The sequence below is a fragment of the Perognathus longimembris genome, chromosome 14 (assembly GCF_023159225.1).
Source record: "Perognathus longimembris pacificus isolate PPM17 chromosome 14, ASM2315922v1, whole genome shotgun sequence".
NCBI lineage: Eukaryota > Metazoa > Chordata > Mammalia > Rodentia > Heteromyidae > Perognathus > Perognathus longimembris.
In genome coordinates this window covers 38,943,196-38,964,907 of record NC_063174.1, presented here as the reverse complement: position 1 = coordinate 38,964,907, position 21,712 = coordinate 38,943,196, and the positions used below count along the sequence as shown (strand labels likewise).

The 21,712-nt window shown below is 37.0% G+C and overlaps 1 protein-coding gene across 6 annotated transcripts in view; it reads right to left on the bottom strand.

The window, feature by feature from the left end:
* Sipa1l1 (signal induced proliferation associated 1 like 1) overlaps nucleotides 1–21,712 on the bottom strand; it is a 251,478-nt gene that overhangs the window by 97,972 nt on the left and 131,794 nt on the right. For all 6 annotated transcript variants that reach the window (XM_048362391.1, XM_048362392.1, XM_048362397.1 and 3 more), the window contains 2 exons: nucleotides 12,549–12,679; nucleotides 6,470–6,658 (listed from right to left, as the gene is read on the bottom strand). In XM_048362391.1, the coding sequence (XP_048218348.1) occupies nucleotides 6,470–6,658; nucleotides 12,549–12,679 (320 nt within the window). The remainder of the gene's footprint in view (nucleotides 1–6,469; nucleotides 6,659–12,548; nucleotides 12,680–21,712) is intronic.

Sequence of the window (21,712 nt, the reverse complement as noted above, 5' to 3'; positions counted from 1 at the left end):
CCAATTTTATCAGGGTTTAACGTGCTATACTTAATGTTGAACACTGAAGCCTGCAATCATGAGACTTGGAGCCATTGTCCCAAGCTCCACACTTCTCACATATGAGGCTAAGGGGGTGAGGTATTACAGCATACTGGTTGAGAATGTAGGTTCTGAAGTCTGTGTGCCTAGATTCAAGACTATTCTTTGCAGATCCTAACTGATCACCTCTTACTGCCTCAATGCACTTGTCTGAAAACTACAAATAATAATAGTATCAACACAAAAGGATTCTAAGGATTAGACGAAAAATTTACATAAACTGTTTCACACAATACTTGGCTTTGTGACTGTTCCATTATCTATTTTTCTTACTCTACTCTCTGACATGTACTTCATACTCCTGCTCAGCTAGACTGCTTATTGTTCATGAACACACTGCTGTTGTCACACTACTTTGTTATTTCTTACTGAGTTTGGACCACTCTACTATGTATTTTACTGGGTTTGGACCACTCTATTATGTATTTTCATCCAAGGTGCAATTCATCTGGATTCTATGAACCAGCCATTGCTTGTTCTCATTAGTTTGCACTACCATTGCTCTTTTACACTTATATTTAAGCTCAACATCCACTACAATAATTTATAATCTTCTCCCAATCACAGGTAAAAGGTATATCTTACTGGCCTATTCTCTATAGTGTTTCATAAATCTACAAATGTAAGACTCAAAAACATTTATTTGATTTAAAATGGTTATGCTTGTTAGCATTTCCCTGGTATCAGGTCCTCAGCTCCTCCCCAGATCTACCCATACCTAAACTCCCTGACCTAGAACTATACTAGGCCACTCCCACTCACCATGAAGACCTACCTACTTCCCCTTTAGCCCCAGAGAGAGAAGCTACCTCCTGGATAAGGTGCAGACACCATGTTGCTCCCTCTCCTATGGGAGATATGGCCCCACTAATAAACCTCCTTATGAACCTTCTCCTGTCCGTGACTATCTCCGCATGTTCCCCTGGGATGGCTGGGACATATCCTTTCAATGCTTACTTGTAATAATAAAGTTTAATGTCACTTATAGTAAGAGTTCTTTCACAGGATGTTCATGAAGATTAAATATATGTAAAGCACAATCAGCACATTTATTATTTTATAATTATCAACAACAGCTCAACGGCTAATATTTACCCTGTGGTCAGCATTGTATTGAAGTACTATATACATGTGTGGATTTCTGAGCTTGGCATGAAAGACTTTCATTCCACTACACAAAATACAGGAGATATAGGTATCTTGAAATAAGCATTTATGAAAAACAGCTTTGATACAACAAATTTAAAAATAACTGAATTGGTCATATAATTTAAAAAAATCATCTGAACAATGATGGAATTCCTAATAATTGGCTATATAGTTGTTTCAGGGATAAAAATAATTCAAGATATGAAAGAGTAAATAAAAATTAGCAAATCTTAAAATGTAAATAATGTTAAAAATTGCTTTTCAGGAAGCTGAGAGCTGAGGACCACAGTTCAAAGCCAACCCAAGCATAAAATTCCGTGAGATTATGTCCCATTAATCAGCAAAAAGTTGGAAATGGAGGTGTGGTTTAGGTCTTGAGCAAAAAAGGCCATGTGAGAACATGAGGCTCTGAGTTCAAGCCCTAGTACAAGCACAATCCAGTGATCATTAGGAAATGAGAGGAAAGAAAATGGCCCAAGAACTAATGTTTAATTCAATCCCCTCAACTGTAAAACAGACCAATAGCATATTGCTCAGGGGTGCTGCCAGCACTAAATCAAATGATACCAATTAAGTGATTAGACCACAGTAATAATGTAACATATACGTACCTAATGTCTCTATCATAACAGATGTCCTCAATTATCTAATAAATAATGACATACAAACATGTCAGGTAAATGGACTCCAGAGATAATCCAAATTTTCTAAAGCCCAAAGTATGAAAGCACTGTCCATGAATTATAGCTTCTCGCTCTCATTTTATCTAACAATGAAAACAGACAGGAATAAATAGTGAAAGATCCACAAGGTTATCAGGGAGCAGATGTAAATGCTTGGATAAGGTGTAAAGCATAAAGCCATTTCCCAAAATGTATTTTTTTCAGGTCAGGAAAAAAAGCATATGTTCATTCATCTACATACTATTGCTGAGTCAAAAATGAAAAACAGGGACTGGGGAAATGGCCTAGTGGCAAGAGTGCTTGCCTCATATACATCATATACATGAGGCCCTGGGTTCAATTCCCCAGCACCACATATACAGAAAATGGCCAGAAGTGGCGCTGTGGCTCAAGTGGCAGAGTGCCAGCCTTGAGCAAAAAGAAGCCAGGGACAGTGCTCAGGCTCTGAGTCCAAGCCCCAGGACTGGCCAAAAAGAAAAAGAAAAACAAATTATTAGGTCCTTGAGCAATGTTTCTTTGTATACTTTACAGATCAATTTTTACTTTTTGTCTTGTGCCCAGTTTAGCTTTTTGTAGTGGGAAGTAAGAAAGTAAAGCTGCAAGAATTTGAAAGGCAGAAATGCCACCATATAGGGAACCATTTTTTTTCTTTCTTTCTTTCTTTCTTTTTTTTTTTTTTTTGCTGGTCCTGGGGCTTGACAGGGCCTAGGCACTGTTCCTGAGCCTCTTTGTGCTCAAGGCTAGTGCTCTACCACGTGGGCCACAGCGCCACTTCTGGCTTTTTCAATGTAGTTTTTTATGGGAGATAAGAATCTCACAGGCTTTTCTGCCCCAGCTGGCTCTGAACCACAGTCCTTAGATTCCAGCCTCCTAAACAGCTAGGATTACAAGCGTGAGCCACTGACACTTGGCTTTGTGTTTTTCTTTTTAATAAACATAATTAAGTCATTTAGTACGAGAAAAGGTATTAACAGATTAATCTTTAAACATTTAAAAGATTTAAAAGTTCCTTCCATTAAATTTCATTTATTTTTATTAAACTGACTCATTTTAAAAACAAAGATATAGAAACACATGAAATATATCAATATATAGCTCAAAACTTTTTAAAATGACCACAAAGAAAACAAGATGTTTTGCAATGATTCAAATGTGCAATCCACGCATGTGCATTATGCATTCATATACATAATCCATGCACTTGCATATATATTTCATTTTAAAAATATGTATTGAGAGAGACAGAGACAGAGAGACAGAGAGACAGAGAAACAGAGAGAAAGAAAATGTACCAGTACTGGGGACTGAATTCAGGGCCCTGTCTTTTTTGCTCACAGCAATTGGCTCTACCAATTGAATCATACTTCCAGTTTAGGCTTTTGGCTGATTAACTGGAGATAAACATCGCAAAGATTTGTCTGACTAGGCTGGCTTTGAAAGTAGCTAGAATTTCATGAATGAGCCACCAGTTTCCAGCTTTAAAAAAATTCTTTTTGGGGAGTGCTAGTACTAGTATCTGACATCAGGGCCTGGGTACTGTCCTTTAGCTTTTTCTGCTCAAGGCTGGCACCCTACCACTTGAGCCACACATTCATTTCTGCCTTTTGGGTGTTTAACTAGAGATAAAGAGTTTCATAAACTTTCCTGAGCTGTCTATGAACCTCACTCCTCAGATCTTAACCTCCTGAGTAGCTAGAATTATGGGCAAGAGCAACCAGCACCAGGAAAAATGTAAATTCCTAAAGGCATAAGAAATAATCACTTCCCCAAAATGGTTCCAAGGCATTAATAAGATTTTTCCAGTCAAGAAAGTAACACTCACACTGAAGTTCATGTCACCTTTGTTCACCAACCTAACTCTGAATGCTAGAGATGGACCTAAATGAGCAAAGACAGGGGCCAATGCTAGTGCTCTTAAGTCCAGATATGAAGCTGCTACTATAGCAGAGCATGCTTTAAACTTCTAGATGCTACTGCCTGGTAAAAAATACTAATAATAATAAGATCTTTTTCATAGGATAACATATTTAAGGCATTCTTTCCTAAAATTAAATTGGATAAACTCACTGGTTGCCAAACTTTAATATTTAAAGACAATTACCACAGATTACCATTAAAAAATTATGAAGAAGAAAAGGATATTTTAATATTGCCAAACTAGGAAAGCCATATTTATGAGATAACAACCAATTTTATGAATTTGTGTTAAACTCAAAAATACAAGGCACGATCATCAGTCTAACATTTTCAATCACTAATAAGAGTACATAAAGTGTTCCAGAAATCTCAAAAGGTATTTATAATTGGAATATCTATGTTTGTTTATCACATTTTTTAATTTGTAGAACTTTTTTTATTATCTTTAAGTAGTTGAGCAAAAGGGTTTCAACTTGTCATTTTATGAGTACAATGCATCTTGTTCAATGTTACTCCTCAACATGCTTAAAACAAGGATAATATATCCCTTCTTTATATAAAATAAGCATTCTAATATAAATTTATGTTAAATATACAACTATAGTATTAATGTCTAGGTGAGTTTATTTTCTTTGATTAGCTTAGTATCTGAAAAGAATAAATCAATGAAGTTGAACATAATCACTCATTCTTCACTAGAACAAATATCTAGAATATTTACTAGGAAACCCTCCTCAAAATAGTTAAGTTACACATTAGTTGTCTTCTAAAGCCTTCAAAATGCATAGCTATGCATTATGAAGAAAAAAGTGGATAGAATTATGAGGATGAGAAAAGTTATATTCAACTATTGTATTTCATATTCTCACGGCTGAAACAGAAAAGCCAAATACCTTAAAACTGGTATTTTTGGACTCAATTTTAATAAAATTCAATTTTTTATTACTTAAAGAAATTTCATCCAAATTTGTTACCACAATGGCATTCAATATCTGGACCAATACATTGTAAAGAATTTTTTTCAATGGTATTTAAAACTAATTGTACCCACTGTCAGGGTGCCAAACTGGTGAAATACTAAAAGGAGTTAAAGGTAAGTCTGCCTTATTTGTGGATTTAATACATACAGTTTCCACCAAGTAGTCAATAATAATAAGTACATCAAAAGACATTTCAAAAACATTTTAAACACTAAGCATGTTAGGTAGTAGCTTAGTTAATAAGGGAAGCTCAGTCAGTCCCCAGTTATCCTCAGTTGTATTTAAACTGTTGTGTGATCTGTTGAGTATTTCCTTGTCTTTAAATTTTATGAAGATACCTCCCCAAAAGCAATAATGAGGAAAGGTCAAAGTTAATGCGCTTAATTTACATGATAAAGGGAAACTGAACATTTGTTGAAAAGCATCAAATGTCTCCTAGAAATGGGGATGCTATGGAAAATGAATGAAACATCTGCAGTACAGTACCTGAACTTTATGCTTCCTGGAAGTTTATGGTTTTTCTCCTCGGGACCACACCTGTGGATACCAAGGGTCTACTGTACCTATAAAATTAACCCATGTGCTAAAACTTCTTCATTCAGAATGTGAGAAACACTCTGGTTAGTGACTGCTTCCAATGATAACTTCTACGCTTCCCTTCTGCAAGCTCTTGAGGTACATTTTTTAAAAAACCTATTTGCATCTTGACCAAATCACTCCCACATTTATTGAAAGGAACTATGGAGTCAGCAAGTATTAGCTAAAATTTATCTTTAGTGCTACTTATAAGACTTTTAAACTCTAAGCTGTTAAGAATGGTGTGGTGTGGTGACTTGTAGGAGCTAGTACCCAAGCTTTGAGGCAGATGACTGTTAGAACCCTGTTTTTTTTTCTTGTTTTTTTTTTTTTTGTTTGTTTGTTTTTTTGCCAGTCCTGGGCTTGGACTCAGGGCCTGAGCACTGTCCCTGGCTTCTTTTTGCTCAATGCTGGCACTCTGCCACTTGAGCCACAGCACCACTTCGGGCCGTTTTCTGTATATGTGGTGCTGGGGAATCGAACCCAGGGCCTCATGTATACGAGGCAAGCTCTCTTGCCACTAGGCCATATCCCCAGCCCCAGAACCCTGGTTTTAAAACTTACCAATTGTGGAATTGGATTTAGTAAGTAATTTCTCTTTGCCTCAGATTTCTTTTCTCTAAACTAGGAAGAGTTAAGAGTACCATTTTTCTTAGGGTTGGAAGATTAATTAGGATAACATATTTAAGATAGTTATAGCCTGGTGAGTATACTCCTTAGTGCTAGTTATTATTATTATATTACTAGTAATATAGTAACATTATTATATTTACTATTACTACCGCCACAGATTATACCCATATACTCAAAATTTTATTTTATTCATAGAAGACTATTGAAAGAGCTGAACACAGTTCAGCTATCTACCTATCTCCTGTGATACACAAAGAATTTCATCAGATGAACAATGTCCAGAGTTAATTTGAAAAGATTCAGCAAAATAGCACTAATATGCCTCACAATAAATGGTAACAGTTCTCCCCATCCAAAAAAAAAAAAAAAAAGAGCTGTTAAGGTCTGCATTCTAGAAACCAGCAGGAAATCTGAGTGGCAAGAAAGGTTTCCTTTGAGAGCCACACTCACCCCTTGTTCATCCAGTTTCATGAGCTGCTCTGTGACTTTGGGTGTGTTGAAGGCCAGCCGCAGGCACTGGACATTGAGCTCTGGGATCACGTGTTCCAACACCTCTTTCAGAGGCAGTCCCCTGGCTGTTGAATGCTTTGCTGTGGAGGGAATAGCATCTTCCAGGACGGAACCCCTCAGTGTCATGAGCTGTGAGAGAGATAAAGTGCAGGGGTGAGGCCTTTATGATGCATGGACTGCTGAATGTGTTGAATGCACTGGAGGCCTATACAGCCACTTTCTACAAAGCTGGGGAATGGTTCATGCATGGGCAACCTGCCCACAAGTATCTTATGTAAGATGCTTTATATGTGAAACTGTACACATGATAATTTGTACATCCAGATACACTGCAATATGATACAAGGTATTTTGTACATGAAAAACACAATACTTTAGGAACATTCCGGTTCAAAGGATCTCATGATATATTATCCAAAGAACAGTCACTTAAGTGCTAAATAATACAATGCTTTAAAGAGATTAGTATGATCAAAGGTTCTATGAGGCTACACAACAGTACTAAGCATATTAACTAACAAATCAAGAAAGACATTTGAAGAACACGTACTTAGAATGTAGATGTTGTACCTTTTGGAATGTTAAGAGGTAAGGGGTGGGGGATAAGGTTTACAATTACACATATGTCACTGATCAGCACAGATTGTATCTCCCAATGCCTCCATATCAGAACAGCAATGTAGTAGTCGGCAGTAGTAGGAATTACTACCCTTTCCTTCACTCCTTTAAATACTTTCCATGACTGTGAAAGATAAATTCAAGGAAGACATTCCTCTATGTCATTATGACTCGTCAGAGAAAAGCTAACCAGGCATTGAGCCTAAAGTAGTATTGATTTCCAAAATATTTCATATGGCAAAAATGTTAACATACTTTAAGTACTGCTTGTGATTGGAAAAAAAAAGATCAAACTGAACATTTTTATGTTAAAAACATATAGGCTTTAAATGTTCTGCTACAATAGCCAAGCTATGAAGCTAGCAGAGGAACTTCTGTTGAGGGAGGTGTGTGGTGTGTAGAATCAAAGAGTGAGAACTGAGAAATACACAAAGTTAGTCTGGGAGGGACACATTTACTAAGAGAAGCACAAGAGCTGGTTTCAAAACAGTCCAAAGGCAGAGAAGGCATCACAGAGGCCCAGACCACAGGAAAGGCAATACTAGAAGGGTCATGAAAAAGAGCTGTCAACAAAGGAACAACTTATATAAATAGATGTCAGAGAGAAAGAGAATGAAGAAGGGAATGGAGACAGGAAAAAAACAAAACAGGCTATAAGTGGGCAAGAGTGATTGCTAAAGCTAGATGTAAAGAAAGAGAGGGAGCATGATGGTGGAATTGTGTTCAGAGGAAGAGCAGAGAACTCAGAGCAGAAGGTCCTGCCACTGATGAAGGGTGAGCACCTCCCTGGCTCCACGGGCAATATCAAAATGGACTCAGATGGGAACAAGGATGCACACTGTCAGAAATTAATTGACAAATAAGATAAAATGCACATGGAAGAAACTGTAGGCAGAGAACAGTGGAGACTGAAAAATTCTTCCAAGTAACAAGAAAAGAAAATCAGATGTGGTGATGCACATCTGTAATTCCAGCACTTAGGAAGTGAAAGTATGGGAATGGCACATCGGGGCCAGCCCACGCAGCTATGTGAGACCCTATCTCAAAAACAAAATACAAATAACAGGGTGGGGGGGGGTAGGCTTGGCTCAAGTGATAAAACACTTGCCTAGCATGCATAAGAGTCTTTCATTACCAGTACCTTGGAGGGAAAGAAGAAAACATTGAAACTACAAGAAGAATTGCCAAGGAAACAAAATCTATAACATTTGCCAACTGGTTAAGAGTCAAAAGAAATGGGACACTAGTTACCTGTGATTCACACCAATAACTCTAGCTACTCAAAGTGGTAGAACATTATCTGAGCAAGTAAGAGGCCCTCAGTTCAAGCTCTGGTAGCAATTTAAAAAACTGTGTTAAGAATAGCTAAAATTATTTATGTCATTTGCAAGGAAATGGATGAGCCTAGACAAAATTACATTGAGCGAATGAAGTTTGGCTAAGAGAGATAAAGGGGGCAACGTTTCTCTACGTGGAGATCAGATCTAAAATATAAACATATATGAACACACATCTATACATGATCAAACTGACCAAAGTATGGTATAAGAAGGAGCATATTTCTCATTGTAACATACATAATTGATCATTGACAGTTTAACAAAATGAGTACCAGGAAGCTAAAACATGTTTTATTTGAGAGGGGCAGGGATTAAGAGGGAGGGAGATGAATGGAGAAAGGAATAGTGGGTGATGTGTACACACATGAACACAGAACTGGGAAACTTGAGGGGAATGGGTGGGATTGGGACTGGTGGGGAGGATAAGGGAGAATGACAAGAAGAGATGACATTGATCAAGATGCATTGCATAAATTGAAATCTCTTTGTACAACTGTTTAAAGATACTAAAAAGTGGATTTTTTAAAAGTTAAATTTATTCACAACTTGCTCTCAATACAAGAAAAGGGGATGGAAGGTACTTTGTTTTTTCAAATGGTTAAGTATCTTTTTCTCTCTTGTTTCTTTTTAAATAATACATATAAAATTAATCATTTTCCTATCAATATCTTGTTTTATGGAATGTATTTTGTTCTGCTTTTGTTTCTAAATCACTGAAAATAGCTGGATAACTCAGTAATTATTGGATTCTTCTTCCTTTCATAAGATAATACACCTTGGGCCAGAGACCACTACATTTTCAATTTAGAAGACAAAACCAGAAATGCAGATCATTGCATCCTGTAGCACAGAATAACTGAAACTACCTTTAAAGTCAAAGCAGATGAGGAAAGAAAGGCTCATTTCTACAACCCAATCACTAGCATTATGTACTGATATCTTTGTTAATGGCTTCCAGAAACAGAGATTTCTCATAAATGCTTTTACTTCTATGCTCTTAACTGTTCATAAACAAACCACCATGCCTACAAATACATGTCAGGTCTTTTTTTTATTGTGTTTTGCAATGATTATTTCTAAGAGATTTGTTTTTATCTGTATCTGTAATTTTGATGCTTTTCACTGAATAGCAGTGCTGAGTACTCTTTTCTCAGAATATTTACTGGCATGAGAAATTTATAACATGAGAAGCCTCTAATTCAAATTAAATGTTATATAACACACACACATCCACTGAACTCACTTCTATGAAAGTCTCTAAAACTAAGGAGTCTGGTCAAGAACCTATATTTTAAAGTATATCTATCAAGCTGGGCACTGGTGGCTCACACCTGTAATCTTAGCTACACAAGAGGCTAAGATCTGAGGATCGAAGTTCAAAGCCAGCCCAAGCAGGAAAGTCTATGGAGACTCATATTACGAGAAAAGTGGAAGTGGAGCTGTGGCTCAAGTGGGAGAGCGCTAGCTAGCCTTGAGCACAGAGAGGTTCAAGGCCAGAACCCAGGCCATGAGTTCAAGCCCCAGTACCAGAGAAAAAGAAAATAAATAGGAGGAAGGAGAAAGAGGGAAAAAAGCAATGATTTTCTTTTTATTTTTTTAATGTCTTTTCTTTTCTTTTGCAGTGCTAGGGGTGGAACCCTGGGTCTTGCAAATGCTAGGCAAGCACTACACTACGGCACTACAACCCAAGCCCTGAAAAGGGACTAGGTTAGGCATTAGGTAAGCAAGTAGTAACAAGTCAGATAAAAGTGTCCATCTTCATGGATTAGTGGAGAAACAGCAACAAAATACAAAAGTATAGTACGTTAGATAATGTTAAGTATTCATAAAAAGAAAGCATGCAATTAAGATATGAAATGGGGCAAAGCATAAAAATCCAGTGGTCAAGGAAGGTCATTGTGACAAATAAATAATGGCTAGGGAAAAATGAGGGTGCTGGAGCTCAGGGGTTCTGGGGAAACTAGCACTAAACTAGAAACCAAAACTAGACTGGCTGGAAAAGACTAAACCTGGGGGAGTCACTGGAGATGAGGTTGGATATATAATGGAAAGCACATCTGTTTCATAAGGATATAGACAGTCCTTAAAGGATTTTTGAAGGAGGAATGAGGAAATGTGGATAACATTTCACAAAGATACATTTAACAGGCTAGATGCAGGACTTCAGGGCAGAGGTAGACCAGTATAAGGCCAGGCCCAGACCACAAGGGGGGTGGAGAAGTAGATGAGTTCCAGACACATAGCAATTTGAAGACAAGATCAGCAAAGACTGTTAAAAAGACTAGAACTGGGGAGCAGGAAGAAGGAGAAGAGAGGAATCAGAGATGACTTTAGGTCCAAACAATCAGAAACCTAGAATGGCCAGACACAGAACGTTTTTGGACCTACATAACAAGTAAAGTGGCTTTCCAAAAAAAACTGACGTGGACCTTTTAACCAAAGGCTAAGGAAAGGACCCAATGGATGGAACTAAACAGATTGGGCCTTCAGGAAAGGGTGAAACCTGTGACCAAAGAACTGGAGGAAGAGGCAAGTAGAACACTTCAGCAGAGGCAGCAAAGTGAAAGCACAGGATAAAAACCAGTTAGTGGGTTTGCAGATCACAGCAGAGAACAAAACAGAACCAACCCTGGAGAAGGTATAGTGCTTGAAGCTGCCCTCGGTAGCTGAGGAGGTACAAGGCAGGAAAACTACTGGAAGGATCCAAGATGGGAGGACCCATTGAAGAAACTCCACCAACACCAAGGAATCAAGTTGACCCAGTGGTAAGGAAAGTGAAAGAAATTGATTTTAAAAAAACAGAGACAGAAAAGGAATACTATTCACGATGGGGATCTGATTGAAAAAAACAGAGACAGAAAAGGAATACTATTCACGATGGGGATCTGATTGAAACGGCCTTGGCAGAGAGATAAAAATAAGAGCAGATGAACAGAAACACTTGGAAATAAGAAAAGAGCCATTCGAGGAAATCTAATGAACAGAAAGAAACAGCTACCCAGGATGCTGATACTCAACATAGATCGTGCACATCTAAGTATCAGCTCTGACATACACAAGGGACTCACAGGAAAGCAAACAGGCTCTTCCTTTCTCCCTGACCACTATACACAACACATTAGATATTAAATTCTTACTTTAAAAAGTTATATTTTTAATTTCCCTAGAGTTCCAGCTCAGGGAAAAATCCTAAGTGAAGCTAACCTCTGAAACTTGCTGTGTATCCAGTGAGGGAAATGAAGACAAATGCCCTATTTAAACTAGACTCAAAACCATTATTTTCTACATACCTCAAGGGGTTATTACGCATTAATACATAAGAAGACTCCTAAAGTAAATTAGGAGCAGAGAAGCATTAAATTGATGACTGGAACAATTATATGCAAATGCTTGGAAAGAAAACAAATTTACAAGTTCTATTTAAAAATGCTTTAATTGCTTTATATTTTTTAACTTTTGTTTTAAAATAAAAACTCATATGTAATATGTACTTGACTCCTAAAGATTTTCCAGATCCAGTTTAACCCAGTTAGATAGCTTCTCGGTTCAAATAATCTTTGTTGTAGGCCTCAGAGAAAAGACACAAATTATAGACAGGTAAAGAGGAAGAAGCCAAGTCTTTCTCTTCTAGCTTCAGAAATGTCCTCAGCTGTAGCTTGGAAGACTGAACTAAGTCTTAGATGATCCTCTCTCACCTGTAGGTCTGTGGGTTTCCCACACTGGGTACTTGCCAATTGTCCTGGGTAGGATATGCAACAGCCCATTTGAACTGTTCAGGATAATTCCTTTTAGTCACACTTCATAAACCTATCTTTCTCTGAATCACAATTTCTATTAATTTATTTTATCTACTCAGCCTTAGAAAGAAAGGATCCATTTCTACCCATCTTGTCTGCCTACATTTCCAACAGGACAATAGAAAAGTCTTTTTTACTCTGACAGCTGTGATTGTGGGCTACTGAATAATTGCTCTTCTATTGCTTCTACTCCATCCTCCCCAGTTCCCTACATACAAATACACACTGAAATTAAGGTTCAAGCCTCTCTCACTTGCCACTTACCTCACTAGTTCTAAAAATTATTCGGTAGTTATATGGAGATCCATTTTCTTTCATTTCTTCTGGTTTCTCTCTTCGAATGCTCACAGCCACCGGACCAAGATTCTCATCAGCTCCAAAATAGTTCCAGTGTTCTTTGATAAAATAAAACAAAACAAAATTAGAAAATTCATCTAACACTGGAAAATGTTAGCTCCTGCCAAGTATTTAAGATCACTTCTGAGAAAATTATACCAGTAAGTTGTAAGCATGCTTTACAAGTACTAATATCCTTCAATGAATTATTTAAAACTAAAAAGGCTACACAAGTTTTATTCTAGAGAAGGTAACACTGAACAGAAATGGCCTGTTGTTGTTTTACTATTCTATAACCTACTACTCTATTGTAATTTCTTAAATTTGCTTTATTCTTCCTATATCCCATCATTTTAATAGATATATTATGTACAGTATTCTTCATTGTATTATGGAAAGTTTAATACTGAGACTTTTTACTTTTAAAAAGTCCCAAACCTATTGAGTATAGAATGCAAAAGAGCAAGAATTTTCCTTCAGATTAAAGTGATGTCCATAGAGAGAGTGGGACACCATCTCAGGGCCCGTGTCCCTATTCCCAGTTAGCCCCAAGCTGGATAAAGGAACTCAGAAGAAATAGTTCCAAACACCCTTGGAGAGGCAGCAGTCTGGACTCAGAGCTCTAGGCCTTACCAGTAGTCCCTCTGTGGTAAGCACAAAAGGAGTCTAGTAAGGCTATCACCCAGGGGGAATCTGGGAATCTAGAGAATAGCCTTCTTTTAGTCAACCAGTATAGTCAGAGAACTAACAGTGAGGGTGTCTCTGTGTTCTTAACAGCCCAGAGGCCCAGAAGAGCCTTGGAGGTAGGTCCAAGTCACCAAATGACCCTGTAGAAATTACCTTCTTCCTGACATGAAAGAAGGTAATCAAAATTAAATAAACTGGGAATAAGGATGTAGTTCATAATAGGCAGAGTGCTTCCCTAGATATGTGTGAGGTCCTGGGCTCAATCCCTAGCAATGAAGAAGAAAAAAGAAACAGAAAAAGAGTATTTTACAGGAAGTGTTAAATTGATATTTATTGGACATCTAAGACTATATTTCTTTAAAAAAATTAAAACATTTATATGCACATGGGATGCTCACAGATGAAGTCCATATTAACGAAAAATATATAATAAGCAAGAGTATATAACTTAATTCTTCAAGCCTTTCAAAATATTTAACTTTGTTCAATTTCATTTACATATGACATGGCTACATGACCAAGTTGTGACATGGTATGTTATTTTTATACAAATGAAAAACAGTTGAAAATACATGTTATTTCCATATAAAATATGTAAATATTTGAAAATCCATGAGAATAATAATAATGTCTAATGTGGGTTTAAAATTAGGTAAGAATTATGAGAATATGAGAACTAAATCACAATTACAAAAATATAATCATAAATATTGAGGACTAATATATTATAATCCATGGAAATTCAAAATAAGAAAATAAACAATGGGAATACAAGCAACAAACATTTCACATGGACAACAGAAACATTCCAATAAATGTCACAAAGTTCATGTACAAACACTCATGTACATCCTCAAAGCACAGCACATGAGAATCACACTAAGAGGTTATATACTCTTACTTTGCACACAATTCTAACAAGCTTGGTTGTCTGGTCTTCAAGCCCACAGCTTTATTTCAGGTGTGATAATCCCGAAGTTGACAAAGTCCAGAGTGTAGGGCTGATATAGACTTGCATGCAGACAGCAATGTGATAGAACAACTGACAACAAGGAAAAAAACAGAAAGGGAGGAGACAAATAGTATAAAAAAGCAGACAAAAACTTAAAGGAAAACAAGACAGCATTCTGGAGCCATTTACTGAAGAAGTAAAGGGGTTCAGTTCACACACTTCAATAACCTCAGAGGAACTTTCGATATTGCAGCACAGAACAATGGTGGATGTTCAAAGAAATGAATCACATTCACTGTATTCCCTTCTTTGCACTTCAGAGACACATCTCTTAGGAAGGGAAAGTGTGACTGCTGTTCTAAGGTACTACAGAAATTCGTGACGACACAGCCCCACTATCAGTTAATCATCAATACCTGAAATGTATCCTCTTCCACCAGTTTTTCCCTGGTCCCTGCTCTCTCTGCTTCCGCATAATGTGTCAGACATCCCCTATTCTCCTTTATTCTCCTATTCTACCCTCCTCCCACACATTCTCTTCAATTCCAGCAAATGAGAATGTCTATATCACAAAGAAAACAGAGAAGCCACTACAGAAGTAAACTCCTCACCTTCTGCCATCAAGCACACAAGCTGATCTGCAGTCAGACTCTGATTCACTTTTACTTATGATCTAAAGCCCAATGTAAGTTGGGTGCTGGTGGCTCATGCCTGTAATCCCAGCTACTCAGGAAGCTCAGACGTCGGCTGAGCCAGCCCAGGCAGAAAAATCCATGATATTCTAATCTCCAATTAACTTTCAAGAGGCTGGAAATCAAGGTGTGTTTCAAGTGGTAGAATACCAACCATGAGGGTAAAAAGCCAAGTCAGAACAGAGGCCCTGAGTTCAAGCTGCAGTACTGGTATAAACAAATACATACACGCATAAATACACACATAAATCCCAATGTTCTGAAACCCTAACCTCTGCTCATTCCACCCTCCAGGAATGTCAAAGCCTTGATCACTTTCTCTATTTTCAACTTCTGCTTCTTGCTCATTCCTGTCTCTCTACCTTTTGATATATAATTTACACTATATTGTTACCATCCTTCAACTTTAAGCAGTTATCTTCTTTCCTTATAAACTTCAGAAGGAGCTGCTTAATTCTCACTTGAGAACTGCTATAATCTGACTTCCACTGCATGGGCCACCAATGACCCCCTTTAAGTTAACATTAAAGTACGTTTGCTCTTTATCTACCTCAAAATCTCTGCAACTTAGCTCAGGTCACCATTATTTCTCTCTACAAACACTTTGAGATTTCTATGACATCACTTTGTCCTGGTTTTGATAGTACCACCTAGAAGGTCTTTGCTTAGTTTTCATTCTCATTTCCATCATGAATATCTATTCCTTCTCTGAACTTTATTATCTCAATGCCTTTGGCATACACCATTAATTTGCCTGTGATTGTAGTAAACAGATTGCTCCTCTTCTTTTCTTTCTTTTTCTTGTCGGTCATAGGGCTTGAACTCTGGGCCTGGGGGCTGTCACTGTGCTCTTTAGCTCAAGGCTAGTGCTCTACCACTTTGAGCTACAACACCACTTCTGGTTTTCTGGTGGTTAATTGGAGATGAGTCTTAGGGACTTTCCTGCCCAGGCTGGTGCTGAACTGAGATCCTCTGATCTCAGCCTCCTGAGTAGCTAGGATTACAGGTGTGAGCCACCTACACCTGGTAAGAGTTTGCTTTTATCCAACTCATTCACACACAAGTCAGATTATCCTCCTAAAATGCAAATGTAACTGGTCACCATTAAGCTTAAGTTTCTTTTATGATCTTAAGATATTTTCCATGGCTGCCCAAAGGGCTTAACAATATGTTACTAGCCTATCACACCACCCTTCACTCATACCTTTCTCTCATCCTTGCATGTCCTAAGAAACAACTCTATAAAACTTCTTGTTGTGCAATCTCACTATGTTCTTTTCTATCTAGAAAACTGCCTATAATATTCTTCCCACAATTCCTCATCATTTGACTAAATCTTCTCATCTTAGGTCTCATTGGAAGTGTCCTTTAGACATCTAAAACAGTGAGTAGTGACAGGAAGCAGGAGCAAAATAAAAGTGCTTACACAGTAATATCAATATACTTGCATACTCCCATGTTTATTGCGGAACTATTACAATAGTGAAATCAGGTTAGGTATCCAACAACAATGAATGGATACAGAAAATATATATTTATATCTACACCATGGGATATCCAGTCAGGAAAAGACTGAAATTATGTCACTCACAGGGAAGTGGATGAAACTGGAAATCATGATATAGACCAAAATAATCAAAGCTCAAAAACTACATAATTTAGTGTTTGGGCTCATATGCATAACTGAGGTCTAAAATGATAACAATAATTACAAGACTTGAGGATCAAAGGAGTACTGTGGCAGGGGGAAATCAACAGGATGGGGAGGGGCAGAAGAAAATGTGTAAACAGGACCAAAGTCTATTACATATATATGCATGAAGACTGCATAATGAATATGCAAGTCAATTAATGTAATTCAGCACAACAGGAGCAATGACAACCACATGATCATCTCAATAGATGCAGAAAAAAGCATTTGACAAGATACAACACCCCTTTATAACAGCTCTGGAGAAGCTAGGGATCCATGGAACATTCCTCAATATAACAAACCTACAGCAAGCATTATATTTAATGGTGAAAAGTCCAAACCATTTCCTCTAAAATCAGGAATGAGACAATAATATCTGTCTCTCCACTCCTGTCCCATATAGTATTGGAATTCCTAGCTAGAGCAATAAGGCAAGAGGCAAACATAAAGGGGATCCAAATAGGGAAAGACAATTCTCCCTCTTTGCAGATGAGATGATCCTGTATTTAACGAACTCCATACATTCCTCTCCCAAGTTACTTGAGCTGATCTGAAACTTTGGCAAAGTAGCAAGGTATAAAATTAACCTACAAAAACAACAGCTTTTCTGTATGCTAACATACATGAGAATAGTGAAGTTGAAACCAGGAAAGCAACTCCATTTGTAATAGCTTCAAAAAAAAAATATATATATATAGGAATTAACTTAACCAAAGATGTGAAGGACCTTTATGATGAAAACTTTAAAAACCTGAAAAAGGAAATTAAAGTAGATTTAAGGAACTCGAAAAATCTCCCATTTTCCTAGATTGGGAGGATTAACAACATGAAAATGGCAATACTGCCCAAAGTTATCTATAAATTCAATATAATAACCACAGAAATATCAACAACATTCTTCAATGATACAGAAGAATCCAAAAATTCAAATGGAATAATAGAAGACCCCAAATAGCAAAAACAATCCTTAGTACAAAGAACAGTATTGAAGGAATATCAATCCCAAACTTCAAACTCTATTACAAAGCTGTAGTTATAAAAAACAGTTTGGTATTGGTGCATGAACAGGCCTGACAAACAATGGAATAAAATTGAAGACCCAGAAATGAACCCACAGAAGTATAGCCACCTACTTTTTGATAAGGAAGCCAAAAACACACAATGGAAGAAAGACAGTCTCTTCAATAAATAGTGTAGGAAGAATTGGCTAGAAAACTCTAACTCAAGTTAGATCCTTATATATCACACCGCACCAGAATAAATTCCAAATGGACCAAGGACCTCAATGTAAGACCAGATACCCAGAAAATATTACAGGAAGGGGAAATACTAGGGCAACTTGGCACAGGTCAAAACTTTCTAAGAAAAGATTCAGAAATAAAAAAAAAAAAACAACAACAAATCAAAGAAAGGCTGGATAAATGAGATTGCATTAAACTGAAGGACTTCTTCATGGCAAAAGACATAGCTGGCAGGATAAATAAAAATTCAACTGATTGGGAGATTTTTTACTAGCTATACATCAGAGAAGGGCCTCATCTGAAATTTACTTAGAGCTTAAACCCTCCCCCCCCCCAAATTCTCAGAGAAACAACCTCATCAATAAGTGGGCTAAAGACTTAAAGAGAACTTTTCTGAAGAAGAAATAAGAATGGCCAATAGACACATAAGAAATGTTCAACATCTCTCGCCACAAAAGAAATGCAAATCAAAACAACATTGAGATTCCACCTCACCCAAATTAGAATGGCCATTATTAAGAAAACTAATAATAATAGAGGCTGGCAGGGATGTGGCCAAAAGGGAACACTACTACACTGTTGGTAGGAATATAAACCTGTTCAATCCCTGGAAAGCAGTGTAGAGGTTCCTCAAAAGATTAAACATAAAGCTTCCCTATGATCAAGCAATCTCACTCCTGAGCATATAGCCAAATGACCATAAATCAGCCTTCACTAAGGCCACAAGCATAACCATACTCATTGTAGCACTGTTTACATAGACAAGATATGAAATAAATCCAGATGCCCCTCAGTGGATAAATCAATCAAGAAAATGTTGTATATTTAGCAATGGGATTCTATGCTTCCATCAGAAAGAATGATATTGTCATTTGTAAGGAAATGGAAAGACTTGGAAAAAAATTATTTTTTTTCAAATTTTTATTATCAAACTGATGTACAGAGAGGTTACAGTTTCATACGTTAGGCATTGGATACATTTCTTGTACTGTTTGTTACCTTGTCCCTCATACCCTCCTCCCTCCTCCCCCTTTCCCTTTCCCCCCATGGGGCGTTCAGTTCACTTACACCAAACAGTTTTGCAAGTATTGCTTTTGTAGTTGTTTGTCTTTTTTTACCCTGTGTCTCTCGATTTTGGTATTCCCTTTCAATTTCCTAGTTCCAATACCAGTATACACAGTTTCCAATATACTCAGAAAAGATTACAGAGATAGTGGAAAAAATTATATTAAGCTAAGTAAGCCAGACCCAAAGAAACATAGGCTGCATGAATTCCCTCATTTGTAGTAACTAGAATATGTCTATAAATCTACAAGTGAATCCAATGAATAGTACAAAACAAATAATTACACTTGGATATGATTAAACAGCACTCTATGCATTGCACAGTGAAAACAAAGGGCGATATTCTTAGGAAAAGATCAGAATGGCTCAACAGCCATGTGCATATGAACAAGAAACAGAAATGAGGTGTTTTTTTCTTTTTAATTGTACTGTTTTCAGTTATTTCTTTTTACTTTCTTCCTTTTTTTCCCCCTTTGGTTTATTCCCTATTGTCATTGTTTTTTTATCTCCATACCCTTTGCTTGTATATAAGTTTTTCTGATTTGGAGAGGGGAAGGGGAATCACAGAAACAGTAAGACAAAGGGTAAGCCAATTCAACAGTGACACTCCCTAGATAAGATGTTGGAAATGAACTTTATAACTTGGGGGAAGAAGGGTTGGTGGGGGGAGTGAGGGAAAATGAGGGAGAGGGTAACACTGTTCAAAAAGAAATATACTCATTACTTCTGTAACTGTAACCCTTCTGTACATCACCTTTACAATAAAATTTAAATTTAAAAAAAAGGCACCATAATGGGGCTGGGGATATAGCCTAGTGGCAAGAGTGCTCACCTCCTATATATGAAGCCCTGGGTTCAATTCCCCAGCACCACATATACAGAAAACAGCCAGAAGGGGCACTGTGGCTCAAGTGGCAGAGTGCTAGCCTTGAGCAAAAGGAAGCCAGGGACAGTGCTCAGGCCCTGAGTCCAAGCCCCAGGACTGGCAAAAAAAAGGCACCATAATGAAATCCACCACATTGTTTTACTAAGAGAAGGGAAGAAGGACTGAAGACTGGGTGAACTTGCTCACAATATACTAAATACATCTATGGAATTTTCACATAAAACTTTTTCATACTATTGAGTCTTTTCTAACTTGAAAAATAAAAAATAACTATTAAAACAATCATTCTAATATTAATTGATGGGCAAAATTAAAAGGTTATTTAAAAATAAACTGCATATAAAATAAGAAATATAAAATATAAATATAGGGGGGCTGGGAATATGGCCTAATGGTGTTTGCCTCACATACATGAAAGCCCTGGGTTTGATTCCTCAGCACCACATATATAGAAAAGTCCAGAAGTGGCGCTGTGGCTCAAGTGGTAGAGAGCTAGCCTTGAGCAAAAAGAAGCCAGGGACAGTGCTCAGGCCCTGAGTCCAGGCCCTAGGACTGGCAAAAAAAAAAAAAAAAAAAAGAGAGATAAAATATAAATATAAAAATTTTAAATATAAGTATAACATGAATACATATTGTAAGTATATATAACATAAAATTTAAAAATATAAATATAAAACATATATAAAAATTAACCTTATATATAAAACAAGCTGTTATAAAATTAAAGTTTAAAAAATGAAGACTATACATAACTAATTACCATTTAAAATTTTTGGCATTTTCCTATACAAACCTAACTACTTTTTTCTACACAAAGTTGACTACATTTTTGTGCAGTTTTTCTCAGCTATTACAGAAGCACAGTTCTGAGTTGGAGAATGGTAATGAGATAATTGTAAACTAACTTCAAACACATTCTTTAGAACCTATCTTCAAACAACCCATCTTTGGTTTGATAATGATGGAAAAGATCTTTTTTGAACTTATGTCCCTGTTTGTGCAGACCCCATCAATCTTTTTAACTGAAAAAATAGTTCTAGCTATTATACCCAAAACAGCCTCCCCTGTCAGTCCTCATCTATGACCATTCTGTTAGTATAGACAGAGATTATGGCCTGGATTCCAGTGTGAAACACTCTGCTATCATCATCAGACTCTGTTTCTTCAAAAAGTTTTTCACCTTGAATAAGAATAATTCTTACAATTAAATTTTGTGTTCTCATCTACTGCCCAATTTCCTTCCTCTTCTAAGGATTATGAAGGCATAGAAAAAATGTAAAATATATTTTTCTACAAAAATATAAGTTTACTCAATTAAAAACCTTGGTATGTAATCCTCTGGAACAGAAGAGTTTTCCTGCAACAGGTGAACTTAAGTTGAATTTTCACGTTTTTAGACTTCGTTGTCAAAAGAAACAAGTCACATTTTACAGCCACAGTCTACTCTTTCTGAACACCCTTGAAGAGCTCTGCCTTTCCTTCAGTTTCACTGGAGAAGAGTACATTACTCTCAGCACCCTAGCCTCTAGGCTTGACTTCTATACTTGCTTCTTAATGCAGCCCCATTCTACCAGCCATTCTGGGGTAGTAAAGAAAAGAAGCTCTTTCAACCAAATTCATAGTCAGCTCTCTCATTGGAGGTGAAATGATGAGATGAGAGGACAAGGGGAACAAAGACAGAGAGTGACCAACAGGGAATGTCAAAAGAAGGCAAGAGCAACTCTGAGAAGGGAATTCAGGATGAAGAAAATTAGAGGAGAAAGGGGAGAGAAATTGAAGAGAAACTGAAAATCTAAGTAGATAAAGCCGCTGATACATGAATTGAAATGTAAGTATTATAATACCAAATGTAGTAATACACCAGCACATTGGAAGG